This window comes from Nerophis lumbriciformis, linkage group LG27 (genome assembly GCF_033978685.3).
Source record: "Nerophis lumbriciformis linkage group LG27, RoL_Nlum_v2.1, whole genome shotgun sequence".
In the NCBI taxonomy this organism is placed as follows: Eukaryota; Metazoa; Chordata; class Actinopteri; order Syngnathiformes; family Syngnathidae; genus Nerophis; species Nerophis lumbriciformis.
In genome coordinates this window covers 30233736-30252550 of record NC_084574.2, presented here as the reverse complement: position 1 = coordinate 30252550, position 18815 = coordinate 30233736, and the positions used below count along the sequence as shown (strand labels likewise).

Below are 18815 nucleotides of genomic sequence, written 5' to 3'. Positions count from 1 at the left end.
TAAACGGAAGTAGCAGCACGGGGCTGTGTTTTTCCCTTCAAAGTAAAGCCACAGGCTAGTTTCGACACATTCCATACTCACTGAAGTACAACGTAAACGTGTAAAACATAATTAACTGTAATTAACACACACATTGAACATGTATTGAATAATACATAACAATTAAGCGAAAATAGGCAGCGTGAGTAACTCTTAATTTGAAGTAATACTGTACTTCCTCCTTTCGCCCAGCTGCCCCGCCTACTTCTGTTTTCGCGCAGCCGCAGTGAGTCTCCTGAGCAAACATTTCACAAATTCACACCGCGGTGCAGCTTTGCGTCTTTCTGTCAACTTCTCTCCGGTTTTACAGACAGGTGAGAACGAAACATTTGATTCACTTTTCTATCGCAAATTATGATTGTGTCACTGTTTTCGGACGGTTTTGTTATGAACGTGTGATTTGGAACGAAGAAAAAGTGAAATGTGGTTGAGCGATGTTAAATAAGCTAACACGAAGCTAAAGTAGGCAGTGCTAATGCTAATGCTATCTCTTTGCTTCTTTCTTTGTCTTTGCGCTGCTTATTGACAAGACGCTTTCTTTGTGGTGCCGCAGCTGCTGCTAATGTATTCTAATTGTTTACTACCCAGCTTCAACAACAACTATAAAACATGTTAAAACCAGACCTTAGGTTGAATATTTAGCACCTTTCGCCACTAAAATGAAAATGTGTGCACCCTTTTTGTTTGCGACTAAGCCGGCTAAGGTTATCCAGGGTAAATCCCACCTAACCTTATCCTTGTCCACACACACACAGAATGGTCGTTTAAGACCACCCCCCACCCCCTCCCTCCTACAGCCGGCGCAATGCGACCTAATACGCATGCGCAGAAAATGCCCATGTCATAATCACCTCCAGTGTTGCTTTGTGTGCAAGTTCTTAAATTGAATTTATCTGAACAATGGTATTTCAATTAACTGGAATCCAGTGTGCTGTCGGGCCCTATTGTACTGAATCACACCTGAGCATCATAAATTAATCAAATCTTTATTGGACACGAAAGTAAACAATTTGACAACAATCAATCTAGGGATCTATGTATCTGGCGAGGACACTCCTCACTCTTTTGCCTTCACCTTCATTGTCCATTCGTTTTTGGTGGCTTTATATACTCTGGACCTAGACGTTGAGTCCGCGACATACATGGCGGACAATAACTGATACAGTCTGCTTTGCCGGTCCAAATGCATTCGCCGTTTTCTGTAGTCTTCCCTCGTCGGCCAGGTAATACAAAGCACACGCTACCTTTTTTTATCACATCCACGGGAGCCCACATTTTCGTTGACTCTCCTTTGACAAATGGACAAAGGTTTTCGGTAAGTAGAATCACAACTGACCTTGACATTCGAAAGTTCTCTTGCCGTCTGAGAAGTGTTGTATCCCAAATAGCTGCAATCGCTTTCTCTTAAGGTATTCATGCGTGATTTCCACAAGCGTCTGTACATATAGAAGAATGAGAAACATGGCGCACTTACCCGTGTAAAAATTTGTCCGAGGAAGGGAACCTTAAACGCTGGTTTAGTGTGGCTGAAACGGGGCTTAGGCTAAATAATTATTCGTTTAAGGGGTTATCCAGCTTAGTGTAGACATAGCCTAAATGCAACAACAGCAGATTATTAATCCTTAGTATGCAAGTATTTTTCTTTTTAAGACCACTCTTCTATGTGTGTGTTTTTTTTTTAATCGAGTTATGTAAGTTCCTTAATAGGCTTTTGTTCCCTACAGGCTGAACATGACTTGCATGTGACTCCATCGTGGTTTAGCTAATTGAAGCAGTGCATTGATTGTCAAACAGCTGCAAAGCAGTATTTAAAAGGCCTCAGAAAGCAGGAGTTATTGTGAGGTAGTGGGGGTAATGGAGGAAAATGGCCTCATTGAGTGTCTGTCTCTTGCAGTCATCTACCACCACCATAATGTCAGCTGGAAATGCTCAGATCGGCAAGCCTGCCCCAGGTTTTAAAGCAACAGCTGTAGTGAATGGACAGTTTAAGGACATCCAGCTGTCTGACTACAAAGGTAACAATGTACACACCAGTTTTTACTATGTTTACATATTGTTGCGTTTGAGTTTTTCGAACATGCATGCATACAACATGATGCATCACAATTTCTAGTTCCTCTATTCAACATGTTCAAAAAGGAGTAGGAAGAAGTAGAGCGTATTTAATCCTACCCCTTTTCCTTTACATAGCAGTTGCTAAAACTTTTGTTCACTTCCTGTTCTCAAATTATTCACAATATACTCCATAAGTAATAATTAAAATAAATTAATTAATAAACAAATAAATAATAATTGGTGAAGTAAGTTATGTTTCATATGTTGAGATGAGTAAAGTATAAAATATATAGTTTTATAAAATAAAATAAAAATACCACCCCATACCGGTCCGTGGGACAAATTTTCAAGCGTTGACCGGTCCACAGTTACATAAAGGTTGGGGACCACTGGTCTAGGGGACACGTGGGCTTCCGGAATTGCGGGTCCTTTTTGTTTTCAATGTGTTAAAAGACACAGAAAATGCGTTTACGCCAACACTGCTTTACTGTGTAATTTTTCTTTGTAGGGAAGTATGTGATCTTCTTTTTCTACCCTCTGGACTTCACTTTTGTCTGCCCCACTGAGATCGTGGCATTTAGCGACAGAGCTGAGGAGTTCCGAAAAATCGACTGCGAGGTGATCGGCTGCTCCGTCGACTCTCACTTCAGTCACTTGGCCTGGTAAGAGCCCTGTGATATTTGCTGAATACAATAGTTTGCGGTTTTATTCCACTGTAGGATGCAAAATGTCTTGGAAAAACACTTGATAAAACGGTTTGGTATAATTATTTCACTGTTTTCTGCAGGACTGCGATCTATTTGTGGCTGTGATGGGTTGGGGGGAGCACTGATATAATGATGCCATAGCCTAATTTGCATAATAAACCAAAATACATTTATTTTTAATTGTAAAAAAAAAAGGTTGAAAAGCACAACACATACGTTTTATACTACAAATGAACACATTCTGCTTTGTTACAATCTAGACCGAGCTGCCTGTAAGCACTTTAAGATGGGGGAGGTGCCCACAACAGCATGCACTGCTTGTTGAAAACAGCGATGCTTGTTTTTATGTCATGATCTCTGTGAGAAAGTTTTATAACATCTTTATGGTGTTGTCTGATAGCAAACATTTTTTGTCAACCATTAATATTTTGCCTTATTTTGGCTGGTCCGAGAACTCACATTTGCTTTGAGATGCATAAGTGAAACCTATTTATATATATTTAGATGCTTCAACAACCTAATAGACAACTTAACTCATAAATAAGCGTGTGTGTGTGTGTGTGTGTGTGTGTGTGTGTGTGTGTGTGTGTGTGTGTGTGTGTGTGTGTGTGTGTGTGTGTGTGTGTGTGTGTGTGTGTGTGTGTGTGTGTGTGTGTGTGTGTGTGTGTGTGGCTACGATGAAGAAGCACCCACCTCGTTGACTTGGTTATCTTCTGTCCCTTCTGCTTGCGCAAGATAAGCGGTCAGCTCTGATAGGCTAACAGTCTGTCAAAGTCCAATTTCTAGAAGATTTGTGACTCGCAAATAGGGTTGCAAAATATAGACAATGTACATTATAAAAAATGTAAAATTTGGAGACGATAAAGGTTTTAATGCTATCGTCCTATAGTAATAATGCATGTTATGACCCATTTTAGATGTGTCTCGCAAATCTGACCGCCTCGTGCGAACAACCGCGTCCTCAACGCAATGTAGCGGTCCTTGCACGTTAGCTAGCGGCTGATGTCCCTCGACAGTGCAGCTTCTAAATCACTAATCCTCCCCTCAATGATACTTGTAAACAGTTTATTTGTTGCCATTATTACTAGGACAAGAAATAACTAAATATGCTTAAAAAAGCATAACTAACTGTTAAGCTAGAGCTTGTGGGTAGATTGATACAAATATTGACCGTAACAAAACGAAGTGTATATTTTTTAAATTATCTTTACTGTTTTTTTTGTCACTTTTGTGGTTTACAAACTGAGGAAATAAAAGCCAATAGTAGATTTTGTTATTCTGCAGGTATTTGCACTCTTAACTTGATGATGCACTTTGTTTGTATTAAACAGGATAGGGGATATCATTTAAATATCGATATCGTTACACCGCCATTCTGTGTTTTGGTTGGATTACACTTGTGATCAAAAATATTATCCTGAAAATTTTAAGTATGAACATTGGTATGACCAATACTGCCACTGTAACTACCAGTACTTGGTATTGGCTCGATACCCAAAAATGTAGTATCGCCCAAAACTAATGTAAAGTATCCAAACAGAATGAGTGCGAGTTCTATTTTAACAGAAGTGTAGTTAGATCAGAAATTAAGCAGATATTTACAGTAAATCAACACATATATTATTTTTAAGAGAATAATACAACTGAAAATAGCGCAATATGTTTCTACATATGTCAGCAGCGAAATTAGGTGCCTTTGTAACACGTTTTGAAAGGGATTTATCATTTATATACCAAAAGTAGATAGGCTCCAGCGCCCCCCGCGACCCCAAAGGGAATAAGCGGTAGAAAATGGATGGATGGATAGTAGCCTATAACATTATCACAGAATACTGCAGTAAATATCTTGATTTAGAATTTAGGCCAGATCGCACATACTACTTGCAATTGATGTAGTTTATTTGAAACACATTCTGTAATCGAATGTCTTATCACAACCTTCTGACAATGTGTTTATCACATTGTTTCATTTTTTGAAGTCAAAGTGAAAATGTTCCAATCGGTATAAGCCATTTTTCTGTATTGTATTTTTTTTTAAATTAAAGGATCAATACGCCTCGGAAACAGGGAGGTCTGGGTAAGATGAAAATCCCCCTGGTGGCAGACCTGACAAAGAGCATCTCCAGAGACTACGGCGTGCTGAAGGAGGATGACGGTGTCTCATACAGGTATCAGAACACAAGCAGATGCCAAAGCTGTATGCTCTTTGACGACACCATGTGTTTTTTTCTGTTATGCAGAAGTCATGAAGAAAAACTCCAAAATTTTGCAGCAGTTGTTTGGACACACTTTGGTTACCATAAGGATGACATCGACCAAAAATTAGAGTAGTTGAGTGTGGGAGGTTTTTGCATTAACAGAAATCGATGTACAATTATTAGTGTTGATTTTTGCCGTAATAGCCCAGCCCTCTTGGGATTTCCTTGTTTTTTACAATGTTGCGTGAATCCATGCGATATGGACAAATATGACCTATAATATATATTTTTCCTAAAATCATATACGGTACATATATGCATACAATTAATGACAATTTTGCATATATTTTCTCATATTTGTAAAGCGTATATTTTATATGTATAAAAATTACAATACAATCAATTACAAATGACAGTATTTTTATTAACAGCTGTTTTTGACAATTTCTCAGACTGCTTGTCATAGACAGTGTCCTTGGAAAAGGACTCAGATAGGCTCGTTTGGTGTTTTTCTTTTTATCTCTTTGTGGTTTTGAGTTAACCTTGGTACTTTGTCACATTTTAACACTGTTTTTGTACTGTCTTTCATGCTGTGCCTTCAAGTGATAGGAAATAATAGACATGTTCAAGTCGCTAGCAACAACTCATTGTTTAGCAGATTAGCCCACCATTCGTTTATAAATCCAAAACAAGGAGTTCCAGTTCTTTCTTTTTGAAACAAATTGCACTTTGGGTTTGTTGCTTTAGCTTCCATTGGGGGTCTCTGTGCAACCTTGACATCCATGCTTTAGTTGTGAAATTATTTTAAAGGGAACTTTCTTCTATCATTCACAAACCTAATGTAAGACAAGAACACATGTTTTTTATATGCATTCTCAACGCTGGCAAAAGTCAGCTCTAAGTGGAGCTAATGGGAATTGTTCCATTCTACCTATAAAGTGCTCTAAAAACACCCAAAAACCTTCATCGTTTTATATACAGGCTGTGTGCTCTAAAACACCCCAAAACCTTTGTTTTATATACAGGCTGTAAGTATATATGTAATGTAGTAACTGGCATATTAATATGTAATATTTCAACAACACTACTCACAACATACTTGGTGAGAGACAACAAAGATTACTTTGGGACAAATTCTGATCCAGAAACTTAGATTTTTTAGCTTTGCTATAAAGAGGATGAGCAACAAGTTTTAGAAGCTGTGTGCTAAAATGATGCAGCTTTAGTGAAACAATCAAGCAGCAGTATTGTTAATTGCTGAACAAGATATACAAACTACGAACAATAAAACACTCACTGTACAATGTCTGCTCTCAGTGGGATGTTCATATCTTCCTGTTTCAATAATTAATTAATTATAATTCACCTGGAGATAAAAAATAAAGTATCTATATAAAGTGGGCACAAACGAGTGTTTTCTTTCGTCTTTCTCGCCATCCCCGGGTCTAGGTTAGATGTCAAAGCTAACCACTTTTACGGTTTACGGCCAGAACCTTCTACTATACAAGTGAGAGGTGTGATTTATACTCTAGAATTAACTTTTACCAACTTGGAGGCGATGCAGCAGCTCAGTATGTCAGTATAGCAGCATAAGCTAGTTAGCTCTCTGTTATCACGGTGCCCCTAAAAATAGTCTGTCAGCGTTAGTGCATATTACATCGCTAATACTTAGTTAATTTTCCGGTCACGACATGTAAATGGAGTATTGTTGGCGGTTAACCAACCTTGTACTTGCCGTATATTACAAGTTAGAATGCTTCAAAAAAATGATGTCTTACATAGGGATTGTGAATGATAGGGTGGGGAAAAAAGTGCAGTTCCCCTTTTAAAGTGACGTTAAAATGTTCCCTCAAAGTAGCATAGTTTCTGCAGTTACATTAGCCCAGACGTAAAATTGCGATACAAACAGAAATATAACAGACAGGTATGTCGCAATATCGCATTAATGTGCTGCCAATAGTACCGTTGTGTCTTCCACAAAATGGCAAACATAAGAAGCTTTATTTTTGGGGACAAAAAAATCTTGCTTTTCTCCCCTCAGGGGTCTGTTCGTGATTGACGGCAAAGGCATTCTAAGGCAGATCACCATCAATGACTTGCCTGTGGGTCGCTCCGTGGATGAAACCCTGCGTCTGGTCCAGGCCTTCCAGCACACAGACAAACATGGTGAAGGTGAGCCAAATAGATTTTTAAGATAAATACCTGAATAACAGCAGAAAGATAATACATTCCACTAAAAATCCAGATGAGCTTTACAAAATAGTATTTGTATATTCAGGAGGTTTTATTTATCATTGGTCACTTGGAAGCTTGTCATATGTAGCTCCTGGTCTTTTACTACATTTTTTCGTCATTCAAACCTTAACTATTGTGGATAGGTTAGATAATTTGCACTGTAGGATATGAAATGTACTGAAAATTACTTAAAACCATCCTTGAGCTGGCAAGTTGATTTTACTTTAAACACACATTGAATGATCAGATAATCCCACAGGGCAGTTGACATTTGTACTTTGTACATGTCTATACTGCTCTGTCAATAACTGATACGTGAACGGGTACTTTGTTCTCTTTCACAGTGTGCCCTGCAGGCTGGAAACCAGGCAGCGACACCATCATTCCTGACGTTGAAAAGAGTAAAAATTTCTTCTCCAAGCAGTAAAAATGTGCACTTGCCCTCACACGGAAGGCGCTTCTGTGGAGTAGTTGTACACCGCTTTCCATATTGTCTGTTGTCCATCCCCAGTTAAATACTTTTTGTTGTATTTGTACATCCAGTACACAACTGGGGGGACAAGTCTCAAGCACTGAAACATTCATTTATTCATTTTCCAGAAAAGTATTAATATTCCTGGCTGCTTCTAATATCATTCATTAAAGCAGTAAGGAAGGTGAAGTGTGCTCCTTTTTGTCTTCATTAAAGAGGACCTATGATGATGTTAATCTACATTAAACACTTCCTTGTGGTCGAGATAATGTATTGTACATGCTTTGGTTTAAATTTGGTTCCGGTCACTACAAAAGCCTGTTTTTTTAGTCTGTCTGCAAGATGTTCGTTTCTGGAATTGTTCCCAGAGTGCAAATAAAACCACACCAAAAGTATCATTTATCTTACGAAAATGTATCTTTGTAAAAAAAAAAGTTATCACCGCTATTTTTTTCCTTACAGACATCCATTTTCTACCCTTGTCCTTTTTTGTTGTTGCGGGGGGTGCTGGAGCCAATCTCAGCTAAATTTTTACAGACCTGGTCGAAAATAATCCTATTTAGCAGATTCACCCGGTCACAGCGATAGGTACACCTGCACACTGTCCGATTAATCCAGACTCTTCAGTTTTTTAAAAGCTGCTTTTAGTAGTATTTATGTCACTGCATGTTGCACGGCGGTCTTATGCGCATGCTACGATTATATGAAAATAATACCTTATCATACTTTTTTTTTTTTTACTTTTTTTCCCCTTAAAGCCTAATACCGAGAGGGGGTAGCTACTCCCTGTCTGGCTAAGAGCTTGACTTTATGTAAATAAGTGTGTCCACCTCGCTCCGAGGTCACGTCGTAGCCTGTGAACAAAGGCATCCAAAACTGCGAGCTCACGTCAAAATACATGAACTTTATGATTTGACCTTTGGCAATGTTTAACATAAGTATCCATTCAGCATTTATAATTCAGAAAAGACTAAATTCATCAAATGTCCCATTCCAATCTAAAGCACTTTGTGGTGCTTTTAATGTCATACCGTTTGATCACCACTAGATGGTGCCACTTGTTTAACATTTTTCTGAGTCCAAACAACAACTTTTATCAACTTTCCTGCCAAACATTTCATTTCTTTCTCGCAAAGTTACTTTGAAGTACATCACCTGTTTGCACAATTAGCATGTCTGAAGACCGTCAAGTTTATTTAATCCGGTTTGGCATTATAGGTTTACACTTGGAAAGGCAGCATACTAATGAAAGACAGATTGCTGAGTATTTCTTAGAATGTCAATACAATATAAATCAGGCTTAAGTTGACCCTAAAGCAGAGGTGGGCAAACTTTTTTTGGGGTTCAGGGCCTACATTGTCTTTTGAAATTTGACAGATGCATTTCAAAGCATATATCTGTTGGAACTAAGAGTAGACTTCCCAAACATCCATTTTCAACAATATCCTATCAGGACCTCAAAGAAACGAAAAAATGGTATTACAGGGTAAACACATTCTTTCAGTGGGCACATTGTTGTTGATCATCCTTTTTTTGCCGGTGCGTCAAAATCTAGTGTCAGTTTTGTTGTGGCAATTCTCAAAACGGATCTTTGCCCAATTTTGTGGGTCAGATTCAAAAGACCAGCGGGCCATAGTTTGTCCATCCCTGCCCTAAAGTGTGGTCCTAAAGTGTTAAAGTACCACTGATAGTCACACACACACTAGGTGTGGCAAACTTACCCTCTGCATTTGACCCATCCCATTGTTCCACCCCTTGGGAGGTGAGGGGAGCAGTGAGCAGCAGCGGTGGCCGTGCTCGGAAATCATTTTGGTGAATTAACCCCCAATTCCAATACCTTGATGGGAGGTAATGGGTCCCATTTTTATAGTCTTTAGTATGACTTGACCACAAGGCCACTGAGCATAATATAATCATGATATATTCTGAAAATACAGCTTAAGAATTCATAAAATGATATGTTGATTGGCAACACTAAATTGACTCTAGTGTGTGAATGTGAGTGTGAATGTTGTCTGTCTATCTGTGTTGGCCCTGCGATGAGGTGGCGACTTGTCCATGGTGTTCTGCCCGAATGCAGCTGAAATAGGCTCCAGCACCCCCCCGCCACCCCGAAAGGGATAAGCGGTAGAAAATGGATGGATGGATACAATTTTGAGGAAAATGATACTAACAATATGCTTTGCAAGTGTTTTTTATTTTTATTATAAATACATAACTTATTATCTATGCTGGTCTTAACTTGTTCCGACACTTTGACTATCAGATGGTCTCAAACAAGTGTTTTTTTGGCACTTTGACACCCACTTGTTAATTCACGTCATGTCACACTTATTTCAGTAAATTCCTAACCCAGCTTCTGTTGACAACAATCAGCTTGTTTCTCTGGAACTTTTATGTTTACCGTTTGGGAGAATTGGGGAATTCCCAGCGCTCATTGACACACATACACACACACACACACACACACACATTCTTGTATTTGTGACCTTCTTAAGACCTCCGAAAAATTCCTACCTCTTTAGGACCACCCTTTCTAGATATACGAAGATTTGTATTTACAACATTAATAATACATACATACTATGCAAATATAAAAACGGTAAGCTTTTATTTAATATTTTTTTGTAGAAGTTTTTGTTTGTAATTGGTTTTTAATCTTCATCTGCGATGAGGTGGCGACTTGTCCAGGGTGTACCCCGCCTTCCGCCCGATTGTAGCTGAGATAGGCTCCAGCACCCACCGCAACCCCGAAGGGAATAAGCGGTAGAAAATTGATGGATGGATATTTACTTCAAGTTGTTAGAGTATGTCTCTATTGTACATATTTATTTATTTATATTAATTTTGACCAAAGGGGGTGCATTTCAATATCTTACAAACACTTGTTATTACATATGTTGGCCAGAGGGGGAGCACTTTTAAAATCGACACACAATCAATTTGAGAAATCCTTTTTGGGACCACCATAACTTTGATAGATTCCACCACTAATAGGGTGAAATCTATTGTTTTTTTTTGTAATGCGCTTAAGGCCGATGACAAACGAGTTACAGACCACAGATGGCCCCGGTGCTGCACTTTGGGCAACCCAGCTGTAGAAGCTAACTGTTAATGGCCACTATAGTCTTAGTACCGTAGTGTATTTGTTCATCCTATGGTCACATATGGGAAGCGGGTTGTCTTACGTCAGCGCTGGAAGTCGTAAAATCAGTTGTTCACCCGGCGGGTTTTTTTCAGGGATGAATAGGGAAGTTTTTCTTTAGTTGCCGTCTTGTTTTATCATATATTGCTGCCTTTGCGCCTGTCAATGTTTACTTTTGTATTAAAGTTAAAGTACCAATGATTGTCACACACACACTAAGTGTGGCAAAATTATTCTCTGCATTTGACCCATCACCCTTGATCACCCCCTGGGAGGTGAGGGGAGCAGTGAGCAGCAGCAGTGGCCGCGCTCGGGAATCATTTTTTGTGATGTAACCCCCAATTTCAACCCTTAATGCTGAGTGCCAAGCAGAAAAGGCAATGGGTCCCATTTTTATAGTCTTTGGTACGACTCGGCCGAGGTTTGAACTCACGACCTACCGATCTCAGGGCGGACACTCTAACCCAGTGGTTCTTAACCTTGTTGGAGGTACCCAACCCCACCTGTTTTATATGCGCATTCACCGAACCCTTCTTCAGTTAAAAATACATTTTTATATTTTTTTTCAAATTCTAGACAAAGTTTATTGTTTTTTTATTTTTTTACTGGTGCACAAAATGAACCGTGCATGAACACCTTGTTCAAAGAACAAAACCAACACAGTGCATGTACTCACAACAAATTACACACCTGCAAATCAGTGTGACTTCTGCCCTTGCCGTATCCATAATACGCCGATAGGGAGAAGTTTTTATTTACACGATGAGTCGGGTGTGTCTTGACCTACGCGGCGGAGGCTCCACCGAACCCAGGTTAAGAACCACTGCTCTAACCACATGCACGTTAAATCAACAACAACAAAAATCCTGACTTTGGAGCAATGTTCACGGACTTTAGTATTTGGCTCTCTATTAGATGCAATGGTTTTCTGTATTGGGACCATGATTTTGGGTTCTAACTCGTTCACCGGTCCTCATATGGAAGGTACTTTTCCTTGTTGATGTCTCAAGAAGGGTAGAAATACAAGAACCCCCACACACACGCACACGCACGGTGGTGCGGCCTCTGACCAGCATTGTAGGAGGGAGTTCCCGGAAATCTATTAGGCGTTGTGACGTTTGTGAGAAGCGCACCTTATAAGGAGTGCTCGTACGTCAATAGGAAAGAATGCTATCTGCTGTTTTGAATGTCAAGAAACTTTAAACTGCTGACAGGGAAGATGATAAAGTGACAAACCCAGGCAGTGTGAAAAGAAATCACATTTCTTATTTATGACTTTTCTTTTACTTAAATATATATATATATATACTGTACAAATAAAAAAAAAAATGCCAGGCTCAACCTGACAAACCGAAATAAGTTACAAGACAATGTACAAAATGTAAACAGTTCAAGTCCAGTTCCAAAAATTCCCAAAATGTTTTTTTTTTTTTTCGTACTTCAGCCACAAACAATCCCAGTTCTTTGTGCCGTCAGTGCAGTTCCAGTCCAGTGTTCGCGTCCTCAGTAAGACTTGACTTTGGGAGACAACATGAGGTGACAGCCGCTGCTCACATGCGTCATCACTTTCTGTTTCAGCTGCGCCACCTGCTCCCGCAGCAGCACTGCCGTGTTGGACAGGCCGGCGTTGTCCGTTTTCAGTATTTTCACTCGGTCCTCCAGGCGCGCGATGCGCTCCAGCTTGCGCCGCCGACACTTGGACGCCGCCAGGCGGTTCCTGAGCCGCTTGCGCTCCGCCTTGATGCGCTCCTGGTTCTCCAGGTCGATGGGGGACATGGGCGGGGAGCTGTTGTCGCTGCTGTGCATGTCCGGCACCGTCTGGGGCTCCTCTTTCAGGCCGCCGAAGCGCGGGGCGTGGAGCCCGGCGTGGAAGGGGTGCGCCGAGCCCGCCGGGAGCTGCTGCTGGTGGTGGTGGTGGTGGTGGTGCTGGTGGTGCTGGTACACCGGGTGGTGCGGCAGGTAGCTGATGGTAGTGGACGGGTAGCTGACCGCCGACGACAAGCCGGGGTTGGTCGAGCAGCTGCTTAAGTTGGTGTACTCCAGCGGTTCCGGCTGCATGGACGCCCCGAACACGGAGCCGGGGGCCGCGCAGGCGACGCCCCCGGTTCCGATGGACACGTTCGGCGGTGCCATCTGGTTCATCTTGTGCAGGTCGTCCAGCGCCTTCACGAAGCCGTCGGCGAAGCCCTCCTGCTCCTCGGTGATGCCCCGGTTGTACACGTACTGGCTGGGCGTCGGCGTGGTGGTGATGAGCCCGTTGCTGTTCTGGATGATGAGTCGCTCCAAGTCCGGGGAAGCGAGCTTGAGAGAGCCGGACGAGTCCGCCGCTGCCGCCGCCGCCGCCGCCGCGCAATAGAACTCGGCGTCGGCGCGCAGGTGCTGCTGAGACTTGAAGTTGGAGCTCCGGTAAGGATCGGAGAAGTTCAAGTTCATGTTCTGCTTGAGCAACTTGTAGTCTGGCAGCGCTGCTCCTGGATGGCCATAAGCAGAGAGAAAGGAGTCGTCATAAAAAGGCTGTTCCGTTAGTGTGGACATATTTGCTTTTCAAATCAGACAATTAGTTCGTGAAGGTGTCCCGACTTTTCACAGCAAGTCCCGCTGTGTTATGAGAAATGAAAACAGCAAAACTTCCAAAATAGTGGAACTCTACTATACCAAGTCGTCGATTTGTACCTTTAGTTGGAATCAAAGCGGAGTCCGGTAACTAACTCGGGTGTTTTCATTCCACTCGCGTGTCGCTGAGCTTTTAATGTCTTAAATCTGTCCGATCGTGCCTTTTTTTGTCCTGGCTAATAAAAAGCTGCCCGGCGCTTTCTCTCTTTTTATACGCTCGGACGAGCACCACATGATCCGAGGCGCTGATTGGTCGCCGGGGTCCGTGTAGCTCCGCCTCCAGGATGTCAAAACGTGTAATGACGCACGTTGCCAGGAACCACCGCTGTAAACACGACGAGCCCTTTTTTTTTTTTTGCCCGGAGGGGAATAATTTAAAAAAAAAAGGTCAATTGAAAAACTATATTTTAACAGGTTTGTAGATTTTTATATCTATCAATTGCTCTCCTTAGTCCTATGTATCAATACAGCCTTCTGCTGAGTCATGGGTCCAAAGTGATACGGGATAGCCCTTATTTGGATATCCTGTCCCGCTGGTTCCTCCCTGACACAAGCGGGAAGCCAATCCCCTTCTGGCGCGCCTCCAGCCTGCTGGGATATGGGAGGCTGGCCTCCCTTCGCCTCAGGCAGGGGAGATTGAGGTGAGGGTGTGTAAATAACTGTGGGCGAGACGGCTTCAAAGATACATGAAGGAAGCACAATGGAAGCCATGGTGACAACTGACTATATGTTCAGTGTAGAGATGCCGATAAATGCTCATTTTGGAGCTAATTTGTATGTTTGCTTTGAATTTGTTGGTTATTCTCTGTATGGGAACGTCAGCTTGAGGCACGGGACCACTCGATATCTTGTTGGCGTTGTGGTCGTAGGTCACAGCCTTGTAATATGTAATATCGGAAATTATCGGTATCGTTTTTTTTTTATTATCGGTATGACACACTTACAATTTGTGCACCAACCCAAAAAACCTCCCTCCCCCATTTACACTCATTCACACAAAAGGGTTGTTTCTTTCTGTTATTAATATTCTGGTTCCTACATTACCGTATTTTCCGCACTATAAGGCGCACCTAAAAACCACAATTTTTCTCAAAAGCTGACAGTGCGCCTTATAACCCGGTGCGCTTTATTACGATTCATTTTCATAAAGTTTCGGTCTCGCAACTTCGGTAAACAGCCGCCATCTTTTTTCCCGGTAGAACAGGAAGCGCTTCTTCTTCTACGCAAGCAACCGCCAAGGAAAGCACCCGCCCCCATAGAACAGGAAGCGCTTCACCCGCCCCCGGAAGAAGAAGAAAAAACGCGCGGATATCACCGTACGTTTCATTTCCTGTTTACATCTGTAAAGACCACAAAATGGCTCCTACTACGCGACAAGGATCCGGTTCATAAAAAGACGCAATCTCTCCATCCGCACACGGATTACTACCGTATTTCACAGCAACTGATATTCCTGTGAACCGCACTGTGGAACGGGAGCACGTACGGTGAATATTCGCACCACAGGGAATGAGAAGTCATCCTTCACTGTGGTTCTAGCTTGCCATGCTAACTTCCACCCATGGTGATATTCAAAAGGAAGACCTTGCCAAAAGAGACCTTTCCAGCCGGCGTCATCATAAAAGCTAACTCGAAGGGATGGATGGATGAAGAAAAGATGAGCGAGTGGTTAAGGGAAGTTTACGCGAAGAGGCCGGGTGGCTTTTTTCACACAGCTCCGAAGGCGAACACACCTTCACTAAGACGGGCAGATAGCGCCGGTCGACATACGCCAACATCTGCCAGTGGATCGTAAATGCCTGGGCAGATAGTTTCGGTCACAACTGTGGTCCGAGCTTTCCGGAAGGCAGGATTCACAGAACTGCTGCACAACAACAGCGACACTGAATCCGATGACTTCGACGAGGCGGAGCCGGCCATTTTTGGATCCCACGCTTGCGCAACTTTTCAATTCGGACACCGAAGACGAAGAATTCGAAGGATTTACGAATGAAGAATAACTTCAGAAGGTGAGCGCTATGTTTATTTTGTGTGTTGTGACATTAACGTTCGAGCAACATTATGTTGCTATTTATTGCTCTACACCATTTTGAATTTTACTATGTTTGTGATTGCACATTTGCGTACATTTTGGGACAGAGTTGTTAGAACGCTGGTTTTCAATATATTATTAAAGTTTGACTGAACTATCTGACTGTTTTTTTGACATTCACTTTAGCGCAGCGTTTTTTTGACATTCACTTTAGCGCAGCGTAGGCGCGGCTTATAGTCCGGGGCGGCTTATTGGTGGACAAAATTATGAAATATGTAATTCATAGAAGGTGCGGCTAATAATCCGGTGCGCCTTATAGTGCGGAAAATACGGTATATATCAATATAGATCATAGTTGCCAACCCTCCCGGATTTTCCGGGAGACTCCCGAAATTCAGCGCCTCTCCCGAAAACCTCTCGGGACAAATTTTCTCCCGAAAATCTCCCGAAATTCAGGCGGACTCAGGTCCTCAGCGTACCTGCCCCAATCACGTTATAACTGTAGAATGATGGAGGGCGAGTTCTTGGTTTCTTATGTGGGTTTACTGTTAGGCAGTTTCATTAACGTCCTCCCAGCGCGGCAACAACACACAATAACAGCAGTCACGTTTTTGTATACCGTAAAGCAGTTCGTCTGCCGTAAACAGCAATATTGTGACACTCTTAAACAGGACAATACTGCCATCTAGTGCATTTTATGAAAGCACTTTTGTGCGTGCCACACAGCAATGCATCATCAGAGACTGTTCAGCATGGTTAGAAAAATAGTGACAGAGAATAGAACAAGGATGGACAATTCAACCCTTAACTCAACAATGAGTAGATGAGTGTTATGTGTGTGTATATGTGTAAATAAGTGAACACTGAAATTCAAGTATTTATTTTATATATATATATATATATATAGCTAGAATTCAAGTCAAGTCAAGTATTTCATATATATATATATATAAGAAATACTTGACTTGGTGAATTCTAGCTGTAAATATACTCCTCCCCTTTTAGCCACGCCCCCGTCCCACCCCAACCACGCCCACTCAAGGTTGGCAAGTATGATATAGATCAATACAGTCTGCAAGGGATACAGTCCGTAAGCACACATTATTCTGCTGGTCCACTAATAGTACTAAACTTTAACAGTTAATTTGACTAATTTTCAATAATTACTAGTTTCTATGTAACTGTTTTTATATTGTTTTACTTTATTTTTTATTCAAGAAAATGTTTTTAATTTATTTATATTATTATTATTTATTTTTTTTTTTTAAAGTACCTTATCTTCACCATACCTGGTTGTCCAAATTAGGCATAATAATGTGTTAATTCCACGACTGTATATATCGGTTGATATCGGTATCGGTTGATATCGGTATCGGTAATTAAAGAGTTGGACAATATCGGATATCGGCAAAAAGCCATTATCGGACATCTCTAGTTCAGTGCATTCGGTTAAGGATAAAAGGAGTAAAACTAAAGGACCCATCGTGCTTAGATAATTAACTTCTCCGTATGTATTTTTTGCTCCTGAAAACTAATCTGGCAGTCATTTCCGCATAATATCAATATGTTTTTGACTAATTGGTAGATAATTAACTGTACTATGCCTTCTTTCCATTGGCAGGCTGTATAAGCCACCTTGCTGTGACGCCATCTGCAGCAGAATTCCCCAACCTTTTTTCCACCAGAAAAACACATTTTAACAAATGTGTTATTTTTTTCACTGACCGCTTTTTACGTGTGGCAGATAAAAACAGAAAACGATAAGAAAAAAAAAAAGAGCATGAAAAATTTGCCTTTGGCTACAATCTGGCGCATTAACATTAATGTGCATTGTCCCATGTACTATAACAAAGGAGTTGTAATATAAATCTATTAACAAGCTTATTGGTGTGTTTAGTGGGACATGCGAAAGTTAAAGGTAACACTTTAGTATGGGGAACACATATTCACCATTAAATAAGTTGCTCACAATGGAAGCCATGTTGACAATTGACTATATGCTCAGTGCATTAGGTTAAGAATAAAAGGAGTAAAACTAAAGGACCCATAGTGCTTAAATAATTAACTTCTCCGTATGTATTTTTTGCTCCTGAAAACTAATCTGGCAGTCATTTCCGCATAATATCAATTTGTTTGTGACTAATTGGTAGATAATTAACTGTACTATGCCTTCTTTCCATTGACAGACTGGATAAGCCACCCCTTCTTGCTTTGACGTCATCTACAGCAGGGTTCCCCAACCTTTTTTCCACCAGGGACCGGTTTAACAAATGTATTTTTTTTTTTCACGGACCGGCTTTCTACGTGTGGCATATAAAAACAGCAAAAAAAAATAAAAAGAGCATGAAAAATTTGCCTCTGGCTACAATCTGGCGCATTAACATTCATGTGCATTGTCCCATGTACTATAACAAAGGAGGTCCTATTTACGTGGCTCCACTTTGACTGCGTCTTCTCCTCGTCATCCAAGTTGCAGTTTTTAGCGCTTCCATATGGAGTCTACTGACAGATATAAGTTACAACTATACGCCACTTTGCATTAGAAATGGCAACAGCGGAGGATGCATGTGCATGTACAAGCCAGTCTGCCCCACAACAAGAGGATAGAGAAAAAGAAAGAGCTTATTGACTTCGGACTACAATGGCGGACTCGCGCAAAGCTCTTCAGGTAAACCTCTACCATTTATGGAGATATCCACCGAGTTTACATGTTGGAAAAACGTCAGAAGTTGTGCAAATTCCAAACGGCACGTTCAGGGGAAGTATGAAGGAAGGCAAGATTGTTTTATAAATATCCCTGCAACACTGCCATGGTTTGATTTCACATTATCTGGACTTCTGCAGATCCTAAATACACAAAAACAGGTACCAATAAGTAAAAAAAAAAAAGAGTTGGTTTTGATTTCATAGAAATCTTCCGGTTGAACTTCTTAATCAATAACCCACAACATGACCACTGTCTAGTTACACAGCATTCAATTGTGCACATCAAACTTCCTCTTCAGTGCAAAATTAGCTTCAAAACAAAAGCATGGCTGTACTAACCTGGATTCTACACCCATTGATTTTAGATTGTGAGCCGCAGGAAGAAAGATTTGTACAAACGCTTTATTGCCATTTTAGTCAGGACGTAATTATTGCAGCAGCTCTGCCAAACCAAGCGCACGACACCAATGACACGCCTTGATTTGACAAAACCAGTGAATTAGGCACGTTGTGTAATTCGTAAATAAAAACAGAATACAATGACTTGCAAATCCTTTTCAACTTATATTCAATTGAATAGACTGCAAAAACAAGATATTTAATGTTCGAACTG

General features: G+C 41.1%; 2 protein-coding genes across 3 annotated transcripts; one reads left to right on the top strand and one right to left on the bottom strand.

Annotated features, from left to right (window-relative positions):
- Positions 1–233: 233 nt before the first annotated feature.
- prdx2 (peroxiredoxin 2) lies at positions 234–7895 on the top strand. The gene is made up of 6 exons (XM_061988179.1): positions 234–353; positions 1934–2054; positions 2603–2756; positions 4847–4969; positions 7041–7171; positions 7579–7895. Exons 2-6 carry the CDS (start codon positions 1952–1954, stop codon positions 7659–7661), a joined length of 594 nt encoding a protein of 197 aa, XP_061844163.1. The 5' UTR covers positions 234–353; positions 1934–1951; the 3' UTR covers positions 7662–7895.
- A 1961-nt stretch (positions 7896–9856) lies between these two features.
- On the bottom strand, positions 9857–13632 carry junba (JunB proto-oncogene, AP-1 transcription factor subunit a). Of its 2 annotated transcripts, XM_061988178.2 has the most exons (2): positions 13525–13632; positions 9857–13322 (listed from the first exon to the last, which is right to left on the bottom strand). In XM_061988178.2, the coding sequence occupies exon 2, from the start codon at positions 13282–13284 to the stop codon at positions 12355–12357; it is 930 nt and encodes a 309-aa protein (XP_061844162.2). In that variant the 5' UTR covers positions 13285–13322; positions 13525–13632; the 3' UTR covers positions 9857–12354. The 2 variants fall into 2 exon arrangements, with proteins under 2 accessions (XP_061844162.2, XP_061844161.2); XM_061988177.2 differs by having other exon boundaries at positions 9857–13626.
- Between the last annotated feature and the right edge of the window lie 5183 nt (positions 13633–18815).